Here is a 17,845-nt window from a genome sequence, read left to right as displayed (position 1 = left end):
ACAGAGCGCCTCGCTCTACACCTGCAGAAGCGCGTGCTTACCTGTGGCCTCTTCCTTCTGGGCACCATCGGCGACGACCTCATCGCTGCCTTCCCCCCGCGCCTGTATTCCCGTGCTTGTACTCCTGTGCCGGGATGAGTCGCCCCCTGCTCGCCACCTGCTGTCAAGGACTTCTACTTTGATAGATGCCTCGCCTGCCGCCCTTGTCGCCTTCCTTGTGAGGCCCGCGCTTGGTCTGGGATGATTCAGGTATTGACTGGCCAAACAAGTCACGGGTTCGCTTTCTTTGTAGGGCGGCTGTCAAAGGGCCTCTTGTCAATTTTTCAGTTACTCTGTAAAGGGAAGAGAAAACTTTAAGAACAATGTAACAAGCATGTATAGATGCAGCCACATGAAGTAATCGCCAATTTGACGTGTACGATGTCACCCGAGCCACTTGCAGCAGTGTCTAACCCCCCCCTTTCCCAACCCTGGGATCGCGACCCCATGTGTGGTCGCTGGGCGTTTTTCCTGGGGTCGCTAAGACCTCAAAATATCAAACATATAGTGTTATTATATTATAATAACACATAAACAACTAAACTAGTGGGGTCTCGGTCATGTCTAGAGGTGCATGGTTGGGGTCGCCTGAAAAAAAAGGTTGGGAACCACAGGTGCTGGAACCTTTGTGCTGGATCTGTAAGCTGATCCTCCGGTCCTGTGAGGAGCCCAGACTTTGCGATCAAGTCGTCTTTCTTTGTACTTACATACTGCAGTATAAAGTTAGACTTAGTTGTATTCACTGTACGCGCGCGCGCACGTATGTGTGTGTGTGTGTGTGTGTGTGTGTGTGTGTGTGTGTGTGTGTGTGTGTGTTTCTTTTGTTCAAGTATTTCCCTGTTTGCTCATCGGACAGGTGTGTGTTGTGTTTAAAGGCACTCAAATGGAAACAAAACACCGTCAATCATTGCGCCGACGCACGTGAGAAAGTGGGAGGAAGGGAAGAAAAATGGGAAGAATGGAGGGAGGGGGAAGGGAGTGCAGCACAGCGTTGTCAGCAAAGCGTGGGAAGTTCTGGATCAAAAGAAATGAACACTTAAGAAAACTGTGTGTGTGTGTGTGTGTGTGTGTGTGTGTAATTCACCAGGGCCTGATCACTGATCACAAGTTGGACTCGCTTTCGCCAGCAGGTACCCTCACGACGTGAGCAATTGCTCATTATAGTCGATCTCTGGGTAATGCCAGAACCTCATACTCCACACACCCCATCCCCCTTGCTGAAGGGGGGACAGTAACCACTCCTAGTCAACGGAAAGAATCCAGCCTGAGCGGGGCTCGAACCGCCGCCTGTTTGGCCGTGAAGCCTTGCAGCGCGGCGTTCTAACCGATTGAGCTACCTAAGCTGTGTAGCTACCGAAGCGGTGTGTGTGTGTGTGTGTGTGTGTTCATATGAAGGAATGAGTGTGTTAAAGTGATAGAAATGCAAGTCAGTGATTGATAATGAGACTACCTTTGTGGGTTATAATTATAGTTTGTAAGGGAACGGCGTCATTATCTGTTAGTATATGATCAATCATTCATTCAGCGAGAGCACATGCTGGGGGTCGCATTGCCTCGCACAACCTACGACGCTATCCTAGGGACCCCCCTACCCGAACAAATCTCAATGCGAGGCCTTTTTCCAATCAAAGTAACTCACAGCCGGACCGTCCCATCCACATGCTCAAGCCGCGAGCTTTTTGGGCGCTCCCTTGACCTCCTCCACACAGGATTGTCGCTTACAGATACAACCCGGCGAGCGGGGTCAACTTCTAGGTAACGTATGTACTACCTACCACATGCCCACATAGCCGGAGTTTTCGTCAAGGAATATTTAGGTAACAAGCCTTGATGCAGCCACATAAAGTAATCGCCAATTTGACATAAGTCATTCCAGCGATGCCCCTGTAAGGCACTTACCAAAGCATTTATTCACCTCTTCAAATCGCAATTAAGTGTCCATGTCTCAGAGCTATTAAGAATGGGAGCACAAGCGACTTGAGGATCTGAATCATTGTTGTTCTGCACATGTATCGACAACGCCATATACGCACTCGTGTTGAGCGAGCCTATGACTACGTGCGGCAAGCCAATCCCCTGGAAGAGCAAGTTGAATGGCTGGAGGGAATGAAAGGATGAGTTGCGCATCATATAAAGAAGTCATGAGTGGGTGGGAGAATTGGAATGGACGATTTAAAATATATTAAAGGCAAGAGAACACAAACGGGAGATGCCATTAGGGAGTAGTGCGGTCAAGCTTGGTAAAGGTTTATTATGCAGAGTGACGTCCAGCGGACAGGAGTGGCTATCTTAAGAGTCGTGGCAGCGCCCTCCACACTCCCCGTAAGGGAAGTGATCACATATTGGGGCAGACACTTGACAGGACGCTCCTTGATGCCCCTCTCCCGCCACCCACCCTCCTGCCCCCGAGCCCTCCCTCTCTAACACCCTTTTTTTTAATGAAGGGTATAGCAAGGAGTGAATTAATGGAAAGGGTGCAGCAGGGGGAGAAGAAAGACAGTGTGAATGTACAGTCGTATGGTGTAGGTTCGTTAAGTGTTGTGATGTAGGAATTGTTTATCGGGAGTCTAATTTGTGTACTGCCGCCTCCTCCCTCCCTTCCTCTCCTCTGGCTTGTCTTCCTCACTATCTCCCCCCTTTCTCCACGCTATCCCTTATTCATCATTCCACCTCCTTCGCTCCTTTTGGCCTTTCCTTCCCCCCCAACCTTTCCTCGTCTCAGTGTTTCAATTTCCCTCAGATGAACCTAATCGTTTGACAATCATGTTAACGCGTTTGTAGAACCATGAATCGTTAGTGCAAAGATTTGATATTTTGTGAAGCTCCCCAAAGTACATGAAAGTCTGATATTGTGTGTGTGTGTGTGCAATCTCTCTCTCTCTCTCTCTCTCTCTCTCTCTCTCTCTCTCTCTCTCTCTCTCTCTCTCTCTCTCTCTCTCTCTCTCTCTCTCTCTCTCTCTCTCTCTCTCTCTCTCTCTCTCTCTCTCTCTCTCTCTCTCTCTCTCACACACACACACACACACACACACACAAACACTAATCGAATTTCGACATCCAAATGAAATGAGGCTTTGAACGTGACTCTTTGGTCAATTTAACCCGCGTAACTGTATCCATTTAGAGTTTTAAACGATATTGGGCGGTCCGGGGAACTGGATTGCAGCGCGTGTGAGGTTTCCGTCTTCTTGTGCTCGGCGACTAATGATCTGAGAAAAAAACGAAGCGGAGAGTTTTTTTTGGTGTTAGTTTCTGCTAATTGTTACGTGGGAGGAAAACTGTGAAATTAACGGTGCAGCTTTTAGTTTCTTTTATGTGAGACGTTCAAAGAAGAAATTGTACCATATCAACCGGGCAACCTATGTGTGTGTGTGTGTGTGTGTGTGTGTGTGTGTGTGTGATGTTTTTAACTTTATCTGTTTATCTATTTATTTGTAAGATCATTTTATATACTCAGTTATTCTTAGATGCTGTTTTTTTCTGTATCTTTTTTTTTATGGCCTCGAGCTGTTTCCTTTACTGTAAAAAAAATTGCCGAAGTAAAATTTTAAGGGGATTTGGGTGGTCATGTGGCAGCCCTTTCATATAGTTTGTCAGTATAGAAAAGTATAAAACGTCTCCGTACAGTGGTTGCTCTTCCCTTCAATCACTTCGCCCACTCCCCCATCTGGTAACGAAACTGACTTTGTATGCCTTTTGTATATCGAAAATTAATTGAATGTACGTTTTACTTCTGACAGACCAGTAAGAAGGAAGCTGGAAACCATTGAGGGTCTTTCGCATCCATGAGGAGGACCGACAAAGTAGTAGTAGTAGTAGTAATAGTAGTGGTAGTAGTAGTAGTAGTAGTAGTGGTGGTAGTGGTAGTAGTAGTAGTAGTAGTAGTAGTAGTAGTAGTGGTAGTAGTAGTAGTAGTAGTAGTAGTAGCATCCATTATTTCTCTGCCTAATACCCACTCAAACATCCATTTTTTTCACCCCAATTAAACCCATTACAACCTAATCCATTACCCACTGAAATAGACCCACTGTATTAACCATTCTTTCTCTTGCTCTTTCTTTCGATTACTTGGCTATCGTGCTGCCCACCTCGACAATTATTCTGCCTCACCAAGACTAACAGGCCCCACCCACTCCTCCTCTTCCTCCCGCCATGGTTCTCGCACTCACGTACAATCGTCGCACTCTATCGTGAAGCGTAAAGAAACAGTGGGCGGAGTAGGTGCTAAATAAGCTTTGGACACTATTAAGCTGTTTGTCTTGATGGTATAATGAGTCACTCGCGGGGATGAGAGTCTCCGCGAGGATGTTCTCAAGCCTGTGAAGAGGCGGCAAATGAAGGGTTATTATAATGGCCATTCTTCACGGCACCTTAACGCCTCTAGCTCGCCGTGAGAGTCCTCAGCATCGCTAAGTGTCGGCTGGGAAGTAACTGTCAGCCTCTCAAACACTCCCGTAGTCGGCTTGGGGTTGTGGGTCTGCCAGTGTTGTTGTTGTCGATTCCCTCTGTTCATTCCCTATGTATCCATATAACATAATTTTGACGTTTGACGAGTCACTAACTGAGGTAAGGTGAGTTGTTTGATCGACGGCATAAAAAAAAAAAATCATGTGTGGGACCAAAAATAAAATAGAGATAAGTTTGCAAGAGACCTATAAGTCGGCCTACACAAAACAACAACAACTATAAACCTGTTTTACACCGTTTACCTTTCTCCTCAGACATAATAACTAATTTTACTAAAACTTGAAGACTTTCAATCGTATCCGCACCAACCGTATTGTTGCCGTGTTCTTTTTCCATGACAAGACAAACTTTTGAAGGACGGAAGTAAAGTGAGGCGACGGAGAGAACCTTCCCGCGACGTGCAGTGTGGCTGGGAAGATGACTAATGGCTCCGTGGACTGAGTAAAGGCAGGTGTTTGCTGCCTCCCCAAACAAAGGAAGGGGCAGGTGTAGACACCACAAAGCAGAGGGGCAGATGTTGGCTAAGTGGCTGGCTCAGGCATACACGTAGTCTTTAGCCTTGGGGAGCCAGGTATAGGCTTAAGGAAGTTGGGAGGCTTTACAGAGAGATTACATACAAAGAAAAAACATGACACTACATTTTTATCGCTAATAGGAAAGACGAAAAAAAATAGAAACATAAGTGCCAGACGGTAAAAAAAAAATCAGCAGTTAAAGTGTTGAAAATGAAAAAAAGGATGAAAGAAAGACCAATTTATAAAGGGTGAACGTAAGAGCAAGACGGTGAAAGGTAAACGGCAGGTGTGGGGCAGGTGATGTGACGGCTCCCGCCGCCCACTCCCTCACGAGACGGCCACGCCTCCCACACATCCAGCCCGGGGCGCCGGGAGCACGGGAGCACGGGAGCACAGAATCCTTGGATTGGGAACGCGATGAAATATGTAACAAAAAAATAAGAGGAACAGATCTGTTCGTGTGTGAGAGAGCGAAGCCCAGGTGGCATAAAGCGGGCAGGTGGTGGCCCGCTTCATAAGGAAACAAGACTGGCACAAGCGTCTCCTTATTTAGGCACAATTTTGACCTGCCAGCTGTTGTGGAGACGACTCGCACCTGCTTCCATCTCTCCCATTGAGCGTTACTCTTTTTTGGTGACCCGGGTTGCTGTACCACAACACTGTGTATCGGCAATAAGGATCGTGCTCGTAGGGCAGCTGCGGGGCTTTAGGCGTCTCCCTCCTGGTGTGGGTGTGTAGGAGTTAAATCAAGATCCCCTCCCTGATGTGGTCCACAGACGGAGTTGGGCGTCTCCCGTGTAACATCGTATACCTCAAAATGCAAGTGTATGTTTAGGGTCGCACTATTATTATTGGTGTTTAAATTATTCTCTGGCTTTCTGAGGGGGAGCGTATACGTATACTGATACGTATTCGATCGTATACTTTATGTGTATTTGAAATGCTGGCTTCAAGGGAAAATAGCAAACGTTGGATGACAACAAGGGAGGCAGCGGAGGGCAGCGGCACGGCGCGCACCTCCGCGGCCGACCCGCCCCGCCGCTGCCCCTGACGGAGATTTCAATGCCGTGAACCACACCGCCCTGTCGGCAGCCTGCAGCCCACACTCGCCATTATATTGCTTCCTACACCACTGGCCAAACGTTACATTCGGTGACGATTGAAATAACCGATGGGGTTAAATTTGTATGTCTCTGACAATTGAGGAGATTGCGAACTTGGGTATCTCCTTAAAAATAGTTTAAATTCCTCGGTGCCTCTTGTGTGTTAATCAGTCCTTATTTATTAGAAAGCAGAAAATTAATAAACTCACGCCTTTCAGATACACCTCCGGAGCTAGGAACCAGCCAGCTACGAGGTATGTGTCGACAGCTGACGTAGGAGTCTAGAGAGGACGGCAACACACCCTACTCTCACCACTGCCAGAGTCGCACTGACGGTGACGGGTCCATTGCGGGGACTGGGGGAGTCGGGGGCCCGCTGAGGCGGGGACCCGGGCGGCTGCCTGGTGAGCGGGTTGTGGCGGGTGGGGGTGGGTTGAGGGGCGAGACACAGGAACGGGGGTCATAGAGAAGGAGGAACGAACGAACCCTGATAATTGAGAAGCTGGCATTGTGTGACGATTTTTTCGTAGGACTGAAAAGGAAACCTACAATGGCAACTCAGTGTACAGTGCATACACATGTACAAACATAGTGTTACGACTGTATATCAAGAAGTTGCAGATATATTTTCTGTAAGACACATCCGTCGAGAATCGTTGTGAGGACGAATAAGTTTTAATCATCTTCATTCTGTGATTAATTTGTTAAACTCTATAGACTTAGTGATGACTATTGTGTGCCTCGTACTCGCTTGAGTGGCCATATAGGGGGGGGGGGGAGGAGATTGAGAGAGGGTTGCTTGCCTGACGACGCAGGATATAGAGGAGAAAAGGCTGCTTTATCAAGTTCTGCATAAGGCAAACCGTCCATCCTTGACTCCATGTTGGCGTTATCATGACCAAGCGGAGTGCTGGGCCGCGTTGTAAGCATGGGCGCCGACACGACAGCCGCCGCGGCCACTCATGCTCGTCAGCGTACCTCATCAACGTTACCAGAGCATAGAGATAACAATTAACTGTAGCTACTCACAAAAGAAGGGTGGGAATGAGTGTTTACTGTACTATGACACTCTCTCACACACACACACACACACACACACACACACACACACACACACACACTGGATGAATGTAGATATGGAGACGGAACTATTAGAGCTTAGTTCGGGCCCTGTAGACTACAAATAGGTAAATACAAATAGCTAAATAGACACACACGCACACGCACACGCGAATCGAGTCTGGATGGTATGGTCAGCGGCGCAAAACCCTGACAGGCCTCACCTTGGGCCTCACAACGTTCCGGTGTTGAAGGGGGAGTGGGGGAGGGAGAGAGGGAGGGAGAATGAACACTGGGCGGGCGGGTCTTGGTTGGCGGCAGGTGCAGGACCCATGAACTCGGAGTGTGTGTCTGTCTCCCGGGAGCACACACATGTATACTCACGTCCTCACACCTGCAAACACCTCCATATGCATCGACACATCATCTCAAGTGCACTGGACTCAAAGGAGCTTAAGTTGAAGAGCGCACATAGACTTGCTAATTGAAGAGGCGGGTTGTGCTGCAGAAATAATGTATGGAGGAGGGAGAGGGGAGTCAAGGCCCAGCGCCCTAACCAAGACATTAAGACAGACAAGTGTACACCCTACGTGCTACACTACATAGGTTGTTTTTTTCTGAATTTTATTTGCTCAGTTGTGTAGACGGCAATGTCTCCCAAATAATTTAATAAAGGATTTTTTTTATTATTTCATATCATTTACTTTCTATTCATTATTTTAAAATCCGATAATTCACCTCATATTTTTTAAGGGGAAAAAATAATCTTTTCCTTAATTTCTACCCCATTGCTTGAATACCTTCCTCATCTCATCTCCCCGCGGTAGTTTTTATTTTTTGTTTTTAAAGCTATAATACTTCGTTCTTGTTCGCCTCCCTCCAGCAGCTGCATCGAGCACCTGCCTCAGTGTCACCTGCTCCTTCACTCCCCCCCTCCCATCCCCATCCAACCCGGCACCGACCCTCCCTTCGTCTGCCGCCCTTGATGCCCATGAGTGTTGCTGTTGGGGCGGCATGAAAGGAAGGGGAGGAGGGGGAAGGAGGGGAAAGGCCTGCTGCTCTGAGGAGGGGAGTGAAGATGCGATGGTTGTGGGAATCTCCGTCTGAGTGAGGCAGTTCCGAGGGTGGCTGATGCTTTTGTTAGATTGGCGATGCTGGAGGTTGTTCTGGATGAGGGCATGGAAGTGGGTGATGCTTTTTGTTAGGTTGGTGATGCTGGAGGTTGTTCTGGATGAGGGTATGGGAGTTGGTGATGCTGGAGGTTGTTCTGGATGAGGGTATGGGAGTGGGTGATGCTGGAGGTTGTTCTGGATGAGGGTATGGGAGTGGGTGATGCTGGAGATTGTTCTGGATGAGGGTATGGAAGTGGGTGATGCTGGAGGTTGTTCTGGATGAGGGTATGGAAGTGGGTGATGCTGGAGGTTGTTCTGGATGAGGGTATGGAAGTGGGTGATGCTGGAGGTTGTTCTGGATGAGGGTATGGAAGTGGGTGATGCTGGAGGTTGTTCTGGATGAGGGTATGGGAGTGGGTGATGCTGGAGATTGTTCTGGATGAGGGTATGGAAGTGGGTGATGCTGGAGGTTGTTCTGGATGAGGGTATGGGAGTGGGTGATGCTGGAGATTGTTCTGGATGAGGGTATGGAAGTGGGTGATGCTGGAGGTTGTTCTGGATGAGGGTATGGAAGTGGGTGATGCTGGAGGTTGTTCTGGATGAGAGCATGGAAGTGGGTGATGCTTTTTGTTAGGTTGATGATGCTGGAGGTTGTTCTGGATGAGAGTATGGACGTGGGTGATGCTTTTTGTTAGGTTGGTGGTGCTGGAAGCTGTTATGGATGAGGGTATGGACGTGGGTGATGCTTTTTGTTAGGTTGGTGGTGCTGGAAGCTGTTCTGGATGAGGGTATGGACGTGGGTGATGCTTTTTCTTAGGTTGATGATGCTGGAGGTTGTTTTGGATGAGAGCATGGAAGTGGGTGATGCTTTTTCTTAGGTTGGTGATGCTGGAGGTTGTTCTGGATGAGGGTATGGAAGTGGGTGATGCTTTTTGTTAGGTTGGTGGTGCTGGAGGCTGTTCTGGATGAGAGTACGGAAGGGATTACAAGTAGACTTCTTATCTGTAGAAATGTTCAGAAGATAATGCTTTGCTCCAGCTTGCGAGGGGATGAAGGAGTGTTGACATCGACGGGGAGAAGTACTGGGTTAAGGTGCAGAGAAATGATGGGCAGATTGTTTTCTTCAGGGTGAGGAAGTGGTGGCTGAGGGGGGGTTGGGGGGGGCGGGAGGAAACGATGGAGGTGAATATGCATGGCGTCGGTATACTTGTTATTGCTGCGGCACGTCGATTGTTTGTGTCATGGTATGAAGACACCCATGCAGAAGGCTGAGACACAGGAACAACTAGAGGAAGAAACGCCCGATGAGGGAGGTAACAGGAGAAGTAAAAGCAAGAAACCCTACCAAGAAAACAAAGATAAATATTGGTAGGAGAGGGAACAGAAAGACAGAAATCAGTGCAGCGGAAACAGGCAGCCTTGTGGTCGTGCCACGCCACTGCACGACACCACTTTTTTTTTATGCGGGCAATGTCTACTGAAGTCTGTCGAACACGGAGGGAAAGCTGCGTGTCGTCCGGAAGCAGACTCAGGGCTCATGCCCCCCTCCGCCCACCCAGGCCACAATGGACCGTCTACTGCTTCAATCTCAGCAGGAAGTTGCTAATTGACCCCTGACCCCTGGGGCTGGCAGGGCGCGCACATTCTCATCATGCCCTGAACTCATGTCCTGGATCACCGAGACGACACAAAGGAACTGTATCGATAAAAAATTTACTAATTCAGCAAAACTGTATTGCTTCATATCAACATTGCCGCCAGATGACCCATAAAACCTGCAGCTGGAAAGTTATCGTTGTTTGGCATGAAAATAACGACAAAAGATGGGAAAAGAAGCAACACTACGGCGGACTATATGGGGTGAAAGACATTGGTAAGAGGAGGGGCGTTGACGAGGCGAAAAGACTTTGACTAGATGGCTGAGTCATCAGAGGCACACAACAGGTGTTTAAAGAAAAACGAAAATAGTTTGACCGCTGAAGCAAAGTTTTGCCCTGCTCTTTAGAGTGAGCGGTCATCATCTTATTAAGGAGGATTTATTAGATCAATAAAACGAGTTGTTGAGAAGATTGCGGGAAGTCGTAGAGGGAGGGGGCCCTGCAGGTGAAGCTCACTAGAGAATTTGCTCGTTGTTGTTGTTGCTGCGGCTGTCGTTCGTGTTTGTGTTGGCACTGCTGCTATTTCTGTTGTGCGTTCAGTTTCCCAGGGACCAGGTGGTGTCAATATTATATAGTATTATCCTCAGACCAGTAAAAAATTAACCTCCCAGCTAGTATGCTGTACAGTTGCAAACTGAATTACAGCGAGGTGCAGACCACAAAAGATTTCAGTGGTAAGACACTGTGAGGGAGTTCATGCTTTCAAATGATAGCGGCGGCCAGCGGAGGCCGAGGCAGGAGCCCCGCTGCCGCGGGGTCGTGGGAGGGGTGAGTCGCTGCTCCGACAGATGACGCCAGGGTGCTCTGAGGGGGTCTTCCAGGGTTCCTCAAAAACAACAATTTCCTTTAAGTACTTCAAAATGATATATATATACACACACACACACACACACACACACACACACACACACACACACACACACACACACACACACACACACACACACACACTTGAGCAGGGGGGATGGAGTGTGTGGTGTGTGAGGTCCTGGCAGTGACCAGAGATCGACCAAATGTGCGAGTCCAACTCGTGATCAGGCCGTGGTGAAACACACACACACACAAACACACACAAACACACACACCTACATACAAGTTTTATTAAAAATTATGACGTAATGACAGTCTCCCTTGCATTATTTACCTTTTCATATATACAGTAATACTAATGATAATTTCTTATAAATTGTTTTCAATGGTTGCATATTACACAAAATAATTTTATATTTTTTTAAGTACTGAAACACATAATAAGAAAAATTAACTATATATGGATACCATCCTCTGCCTCTCTCGCAGCGCTCATCATGCCACCTGGTATTGAGAATCAGATGGCGGCCGGGAAAATAAATCATACATGGGTCTTACTTACCGTGATAACTTATAATAGGGTTGGTGATGTCAAATTACCGCGGCCACAAAAGGGAAATCTCCCAGATACAGTGTGTCCTGTACCGTAGTCAGGTCACATGCTGGACTCCCGTGTGTGTGTGTGTGTGTGTGTGTGTGTGTGTGTGTGTGTGTGTGTGTGTGTGTGTGTGTGTGTGTGTAACAGGGTTGAATCAAATACTGATTTTTTATAAGTCAAATACAAATAAAAATACTTTTGTTCGGGATTCCAAAATTACAAATACAAATACAAATACTTTAATTCCTGAATCAAAAAATACAAATACAAATACAAATACTTATATTCCTGAATCTAAAAATACAAATAAAAATACAAATACTCCTATTCCAGATTTCAAAGATACAAATAAAAATACTCCTGAAATTATACAAAAAATATAAAGATACTTTTTTCACAAGTTTACACTTCACATCATAATTGCATTTTATCATCATTAATGCCCGGAAGGTTCCCGGGCCGAGTTTTGCTCGCTCAGGAGTGTAAAAATTGCCGGCCTTACTAAACACCCTCTCACATGGTGCCGGTAACTAACAGGTTCTTGCCTACCACAAGCTCAAAGGGTCAACGGTGCGGAGATGAGTACCTACCGCAGCCACACACAGCTATTTTTTTTTACAGCAAAGGAGACAGCACAAGGGCACACAAAAAGGAAACAACAATAAAAAAAAAGCCCGCTTCTCGCTTCTCCTGTAAAGAATCCGAAGAGGTGGCCGAAAGAGCAGTCAACTATACGTGAGAAGACAGCGTAAGAAGAATAGCGTATGCACCCGCCTTTAACTTTACCTTCAGTTTTCTTCCTTTGGTGTCATGGCTAAGTGCAATGGTTAACACACATATACTCTCTCTCTCTCTCTCTCTCTCTCTCTCTCTCTCTCTCTCTCTCTCTCTCTCTCTCTCTCTCTCTCTCCGCCAAGGTCTTGCAGCGCTTGGAGACCCGAGTCAAGTGATCACTGAAACTGGTCGTCAGTTATTCTCTGTTTTGGTTCATTTTTATTTTTTTATTTTCTTCAACGTCTGCGTAGTCATCGAAATGGCCGCCTCTGTGTTAAGGCTGAATTTGACTGAAAAAAAAGGTTCATTTTTTTTTCAAGGACACACACACACACACACACACACACACACACACACTTAATCAGGACTGAAACGCGTATTCCCACTCTTTCCTCACCCCTGCTATTCTCTCTCTCTCTCTCTCTCTCTCTCTCTCTCTCTCTCTCTGTAAAGTACGTAACAATAGAGAGCGGAGAACGAGTTTTAAACGCTCGACGAAGTTTAAGAAATGTGCCGTAAGGTTGTGACGGAAACTGAAGTGCTAAAAGGTGCCGCCTCGCTAGCTACTGCGTACTACTTGCTGCTATACTGTTATCATCATTATTGAGCACCGTGAATGGGGTATACCCGGAAGAGTACAAATATCAGTAGTTATACAAAGTCTCTTACTCTGCCACATTCAAGACACAGATAATCAAAAGGATAAAGATTGGGGAGCAGCGACGTAGCGGTCTTTTTTTTCTGTATCCTCTTATTTTGGCCCTTGAGCTTTCTGTCTTCTGTGTTGAAAAAAAGAAAGAAAGAAAAGAAAACTGCCAAGTCTTTACCTCATCGATTTCCATTTTTTTTTTTTAGCAAACTCTTTATCATTGTTAGCTACCATTTATTATTTTTTTTTTACTTGACGCTTTTCTTCGTTTTATTTTTTGGCTGCAGAGGGGGAGGGGGGGGAACCATTATAATCCAAATTCTTCCTATTACTCTGTCCTACCTCCCCCCTCCCTCCCTCCCTCTTCTTGCCTCCCTGCCCCCGTCCTTCCGTTCCAGCTCAAGGTCGGACCGGAACTAAGGACTACACAATGAAAAAAAAAAATTGTGGCAGGAAAACGTGTAGGTAGAACTGACCATGACTGATGACGGACTAGATAAGTAAACAAATAAAGATGAACAAATAAGATAAACAAATAAACAAATAAAAGATATAGAGATAGAACTTATTTTTATTTACGCGGATTTTTTTTTTTTTTTTATTTATCTAATTTTGCCCTTGAGCTGCTTCCTTAACTGCAAAAAAAAAAAAAAAAAAGATGGATAGATAAACATAATGATAGATAGCCATGCAGATAAATAGATAAAGAGTCAGACAAATACATGTTCGATCGTTAGATGATTTGATAGTTAGTTAATAGGTAGTCCAATAGTACCCTTGTATAGTACCCTTAGTTAGATAGGTAGTTAGATAGGTAGTTTAATAGTTAGACAGTTTGAATTAGTTAGTTAGTTCGTTAATTTTACTGTATTCTGTATTTGTTTATTTATTTATTTATTTGGATTATTTTTTTGTTTTTTTATTTTATTTTGGTGTTTTTCTTTTTCATTTTGTTTCTTTTTCCTTTTCTTTTCTTTATCTTTTTCTTTGTTTTCTTGCTGTTGTTTTTCTTTTTTGATGTTCTTTTATTTCATATCATCCTCTTGTTGATGTTCGTTGGCCTGGGTGAGCCGCTTTCCTCCCAGAAGAGACCCACCCATAATTTTGGTGATGTTAGTTAGGGGCCGAAAGGTGGATGATGTTTCTTATATTTTTCTTCTCTTGATGTTTTTCTTCTTGTTTTTCTTTTCCGATATTTTTTTTCTGTTCCTTTTCTTCTTATTTCTTTTCTTCGTGTTTTTTAATGTTCTTTTATTTCATATCATCCTCTTGTTGATGTTCTTCGTTGGTCTGGGTGAGCCGCTTTCCTCCCAGAAGAGACCCACCCATAATTTTGGTGATGTTAGTTTGGGGCCGAATGGTGGATGATGTTTCTTTGTATGTTACTTTTCTTGACGTTGTTGTTATTGTTGTTACTTTTCTTTTGCGATGTTTTTTCTTTTTCCCATTTTTTTGGTGTTCCTTTCTATATCATCCCTTTTTGATGTTCTTTGGTCTGAATGAGCCTCTTTCTCCCCAGAAAAGACTCACCCATAATTTTGGTGATGTTAGGGCCTGAAGGTGGATGATCTGTGTTTTTTCTTTTCTTTTCTTGATTTTTTGTTACTATATTTTCCTTTTTCTGGTGTTCCTTTTTATTTTCCTTTTCTTTGGTGTTCCCATCACGTGGATTGTCTACGACATCTAACGAGCACCACAAGCCCCGGTTTATTGTTCGGAGTTTGCTCTCCTAGGCAGACTGCCTACCACGGCTGACGAGCTACACCTGCCCGGGTTTATTGTTCGGAGTTTGCTCTCCTAGGCAGACTGCCTACCACGGCTGACGAGCTCCACCTGCCCGGGTTTATTGTTCGGAGTTTACTCTCCTAGGCAGATTGCCTACCACGGCTGACGAGCTCCACCTGCCCGGGTTTATTGTTCGGAGTTTACTCTCCTAGGCAGATTGCCTACCACGGCTGACGAGCTCCACCTGCCCGGGTTTTATGTATGGAGTTTGCTCTCCTAGGTGTATTACCTATGACGGCTCACGAGCCCAACCTGCCCGGGTTTTATGATCGGAGTTTGCTCTCCTAGGTGTATTACCTATGACGGCTCACGAGCCCAACCTGCCCGGGTTTATTGTTCGGAGTTTGCTCTCCTAGGTGTATTACCTATGACGGCTCACGAGCCCAACCTGCCCGGGTTTATTGTTCGGAGTTTGCTCTCCTAGGTGTATTACCTATGACGGCTCACGAGCCCAACCTGCCCGGGTTTATTGTTCGGAGTTTGCTCTCCTAGGTGAATTGCCTACCACGGCTAACGAACCTCACCTGCCCGGGTTTATTGTTCGGAGTTTGCTCTCCTAGGTGAATTGCCTACCACGGCTAACGAACCTCACCTGCCCGGGTTTATAATCGGAGTTTGCTCTCCTAGGTGAACTGCTTTCGCTAACGACCTCCACCTGCCCGGGTTTGTAATCGGAGTTTGCTCTCCTAGGTGAACTGCTCACGCTAACGACCTCCACCTGCCCGGGTTTGTGATCGGAGTTTGCTCTCCTAGATGAATTGCTTTCGCTAACGACCTCCACCTGCCCGGGTTTGTAATCGGAGTTTGCTCTCCTAGGTGAACTGCTCACGCTAACGACCTCCACCTGCCCGGTTTTGTAATCGGAGTTTGCTCTCCTAGATGAACTGCTTTCGCTAACGACCTCCACCTGCCCGGGTTTATTGTTCGGAGTTTGCTCTCCTAGGTGTATTACCTATGACGGCTCACGAGCCCAACCTGCCCGGGTTTATTGTTCGGAGTTTGCTCTCCTAGGTGAATTGCCTACCACGGCTAACGAACCTCACCTGCCCGGGTTTGTTGTTCGGAGTTTGCTCTCCTAGGCAGATTGCCTACCACGGCTGACGAGCCCCACCTGCCCGGCGTTGTAGCCGAAAGATCTCCGGCACCTCCGTCGGGGCCCCGATGGACGCCGAGGCGCCCTGCCGGGAGCCCTCCAGTCCTGCCGTGCTCGCCAGGGAGACCTTGGGCTCGCTGGCGCTCCACCGCCCCGCCGATTCGAATAGGGCGGATGCAAGAACTCGCTTCTTAAAACTACCAGACTGGATTATAAAATTAATCATAAATGCCGTGAAGACGCCGGTCACCGCGTTTGTCGGTTCTTGGATGAAGGACCGATGGGCCTCGGGGACGCGCACAAGCATCATAAGGAATCCTCGCCGCGGCTTCCGGCGCAGCATCCTTTTCCCTTTTCTTTCCTACTTCCAATTTTTCTTTTTAATTATATTTTCTTTCTCTGATTGACTGACTGATTGATTTTACATAGTAAGAATTGATTCAACAATTAACGTCTTTCAGGTACATTGCATTGACACACCTGCTGAGGGAGTACACCAGTGAGCGTGTTGACTCACGAGGACGGCCCACTAAAGTTTCCTAACATTTGTATTGGGCTGCCACTTCTCTTTAGTCGTCTGTTCCTCTATTTTTCTCTTCTTTATTTAATTCTATTTCTCCCTTTCTTTCATCCTTGCTCTCTATACATATATTTCTTTCAAACTTCTTCATCAGCCCCCTTTCCTTTCCATTCTCCCTCCCCTTCATCTCCCTCCATCCCTTTCATCCCCTCGCCTCCGCCCTTTGCTCTTTTCTGTTATCATCACGACAGCTGTTTAATTTCTCTGCAGGGACTTTTCTTTTATGTTCGTGGATGTGACATGCTTCCAGGGCGTCCATGTTGTTGAACAGCACCCTAGAATATTCTTGGCAAAGTGCTTCAAATTTTTGAAGCTTTTTGCATCACGCCAGTACCTCAGTGGATTGACATCAAAAGGCAAAACACCTTCTTCTAGGTACGTTTCAAGTTCTGCCTTCACCACTGTAGTGTCATTTGTTGATGCACTTGCCATCATTTGCCCAGCTGGAGGCATGTAGGCAAAAAGACGAGGTCGTGTTGCACTCATGCCAGCCGATATATAGTTATTTTTTTCTTATTATGTGTTTCAGTACTTTAAAGTTTATATATACCTAATTATATTGTGTAACATGCAACCATTTACAAGGGAATCTGAAAGCGGAAGTATTAATAAAGGTTTTGTTGGGACCCGTCACGTATGTAGGCACCCCTCCCCGTCACCTCAGCCCTTGAGACTGAACCCGCCACCCCGGGACAAGGCTGTTTTGGTATCCGGGTTGCTACAGTTTACCTTCCCTAGGTTTCCCCCATTTATCGACCTGCCCGAAAGTGGATGATGAACAGGTCAAAATGTTGGAAAAACTCGATATTTTTTGGTGTAGCTATAATCTGGTAAAAGTTATTTTCTCTGAAACTACGTGTGAAGTAATGACATCGTGAATAACCTTTCTACACAAAGGAACAAGCCCGTGACTTCTGCGGCTTTACTGTATTATTATCCTCCGTTCTTAATGTGTGTTTTTCGTTGTTAAATTTCGAGCAAACAGGTTATATTTGCGGGAACCGAGAACCGCTGCTCGTCGTTTGCGATCACTTATTTTAATCAAACTATCAGCAATCGTTAGCGTCTGGTGGGTATGATGGTGGTGGTCGAGAACACATAAACAAGTGCTCCCCCTTTGTCCGCTACTGTGATCATGTGGCGGCGATGGCCCGAGTGTTGCGGCCAGGGGTGACTGTGATTGCGTGAGAGCCGAGAACAGGGTCGTGAGGGGCACAGGTCGATGGCTTGGCGCCCCAGCGACAGATGGCGCTCGGTGCAGGGCGGAGGTGGCTCATCACATCTACCTCAACCCTTGACCTTCCCTCCTTCTCCCCTCCCTGCCTAGTCCTTCCCATCGTCTTTCCCTCTGCTTTTCCGCCGGATGCACATAAATAGTCAAGAGTGCAAGAAACAATCCATTTATTTTTTTAGCATTAAGTATTTACCACTAGCGTCATCACTTTCCATCACCCTGAAGACCGATACGATGACGTTATTCAAGTGTTTCAGAAAAAAAAAATATATATATATATATATATTTATAAATCTGTTTTGCATGGACTTCCTAGCGTTAGTGACAGCATTAAAGTTGGTTTCATCATTATTATTGTTACTGGTTTAATCT

The 17,845-nt window shown here is 46.2% G+C and overlaps 1 protein-coding gene and 1 long non-coding RNA gene across 5 annotated transcripts in view; both read right to left on the bottom strand.

Annotated features, from left to right (window-relative positions):
• The window catches only part of LOC126997400 (uncharacterized), a 10,188-nt gene extending 3,729 nt beyond the window's left edge, over positions 1-6,459 (bottom strand). The window contains exons 1-2 of the mRNA XM_050858468.1: positions 6,331-6,459; positions 42-332 (exon numbers count right to left, since the gene is read on the bottom strand). Of these exons, the coding sequence (XP_050714425.1) occupies positions 42-83 (42 nt within the window). The 5' untranslated portion in view covers positions 84-332; positions 6,331-6,459. The remainder of the gene's footprint in view (positions 1-41; positions 333-6,330) is intronic.
• Positions 6,460-13,659: 7,200 nt separating this feature from the next.
• On the bottom strand, positions 13,660-15,493 carry LOC126997399 (uncharacterized). 4 transcript variants are annotated; one of them, XR_007752086.1, is made up of 4 exons: positions 15,348-15,480; positions 15,222-15,284; positions 14,683-15,158; positions 13,660-14,546 (listed from the first exon to the last, which is right to left on the bottom strand). It is a non-coding gene; the product is annotated as an uncharacterized LOC126997399 (long non-coding RNA). The 4 variants fall into 4 exon arrangements; XR_007752088.1 differs by having other exon boundaries at positions 14,683-15,090; XR_007752087.1 differs by lacking the exon at positions 15,222-15,284 and having other exon boundaries at positions 15,348-15,493.
• Positions 15,494-17,845: the final 2,352 nt, after the last annotated feature.

The sequence above is a fragment of the Eriocheir sinensis genome, chromosome 12 (assembly GCF_024679095.1).
Source record: "Eriocheir sinensis breed Jianghai 21 chromosome 12, ASM2467909v1, whole genome shotgun sequence".
NCBI classification, from domain to species: Eukaryota; Metazoa; Arthropoda; class Malacostraca; order Decapoda; family Varunidae; genus Eriocheir; species Eriocheir sinensis.
This window is presented reverse-complemented; position numbering and strand designations above follow the sequence as displayed.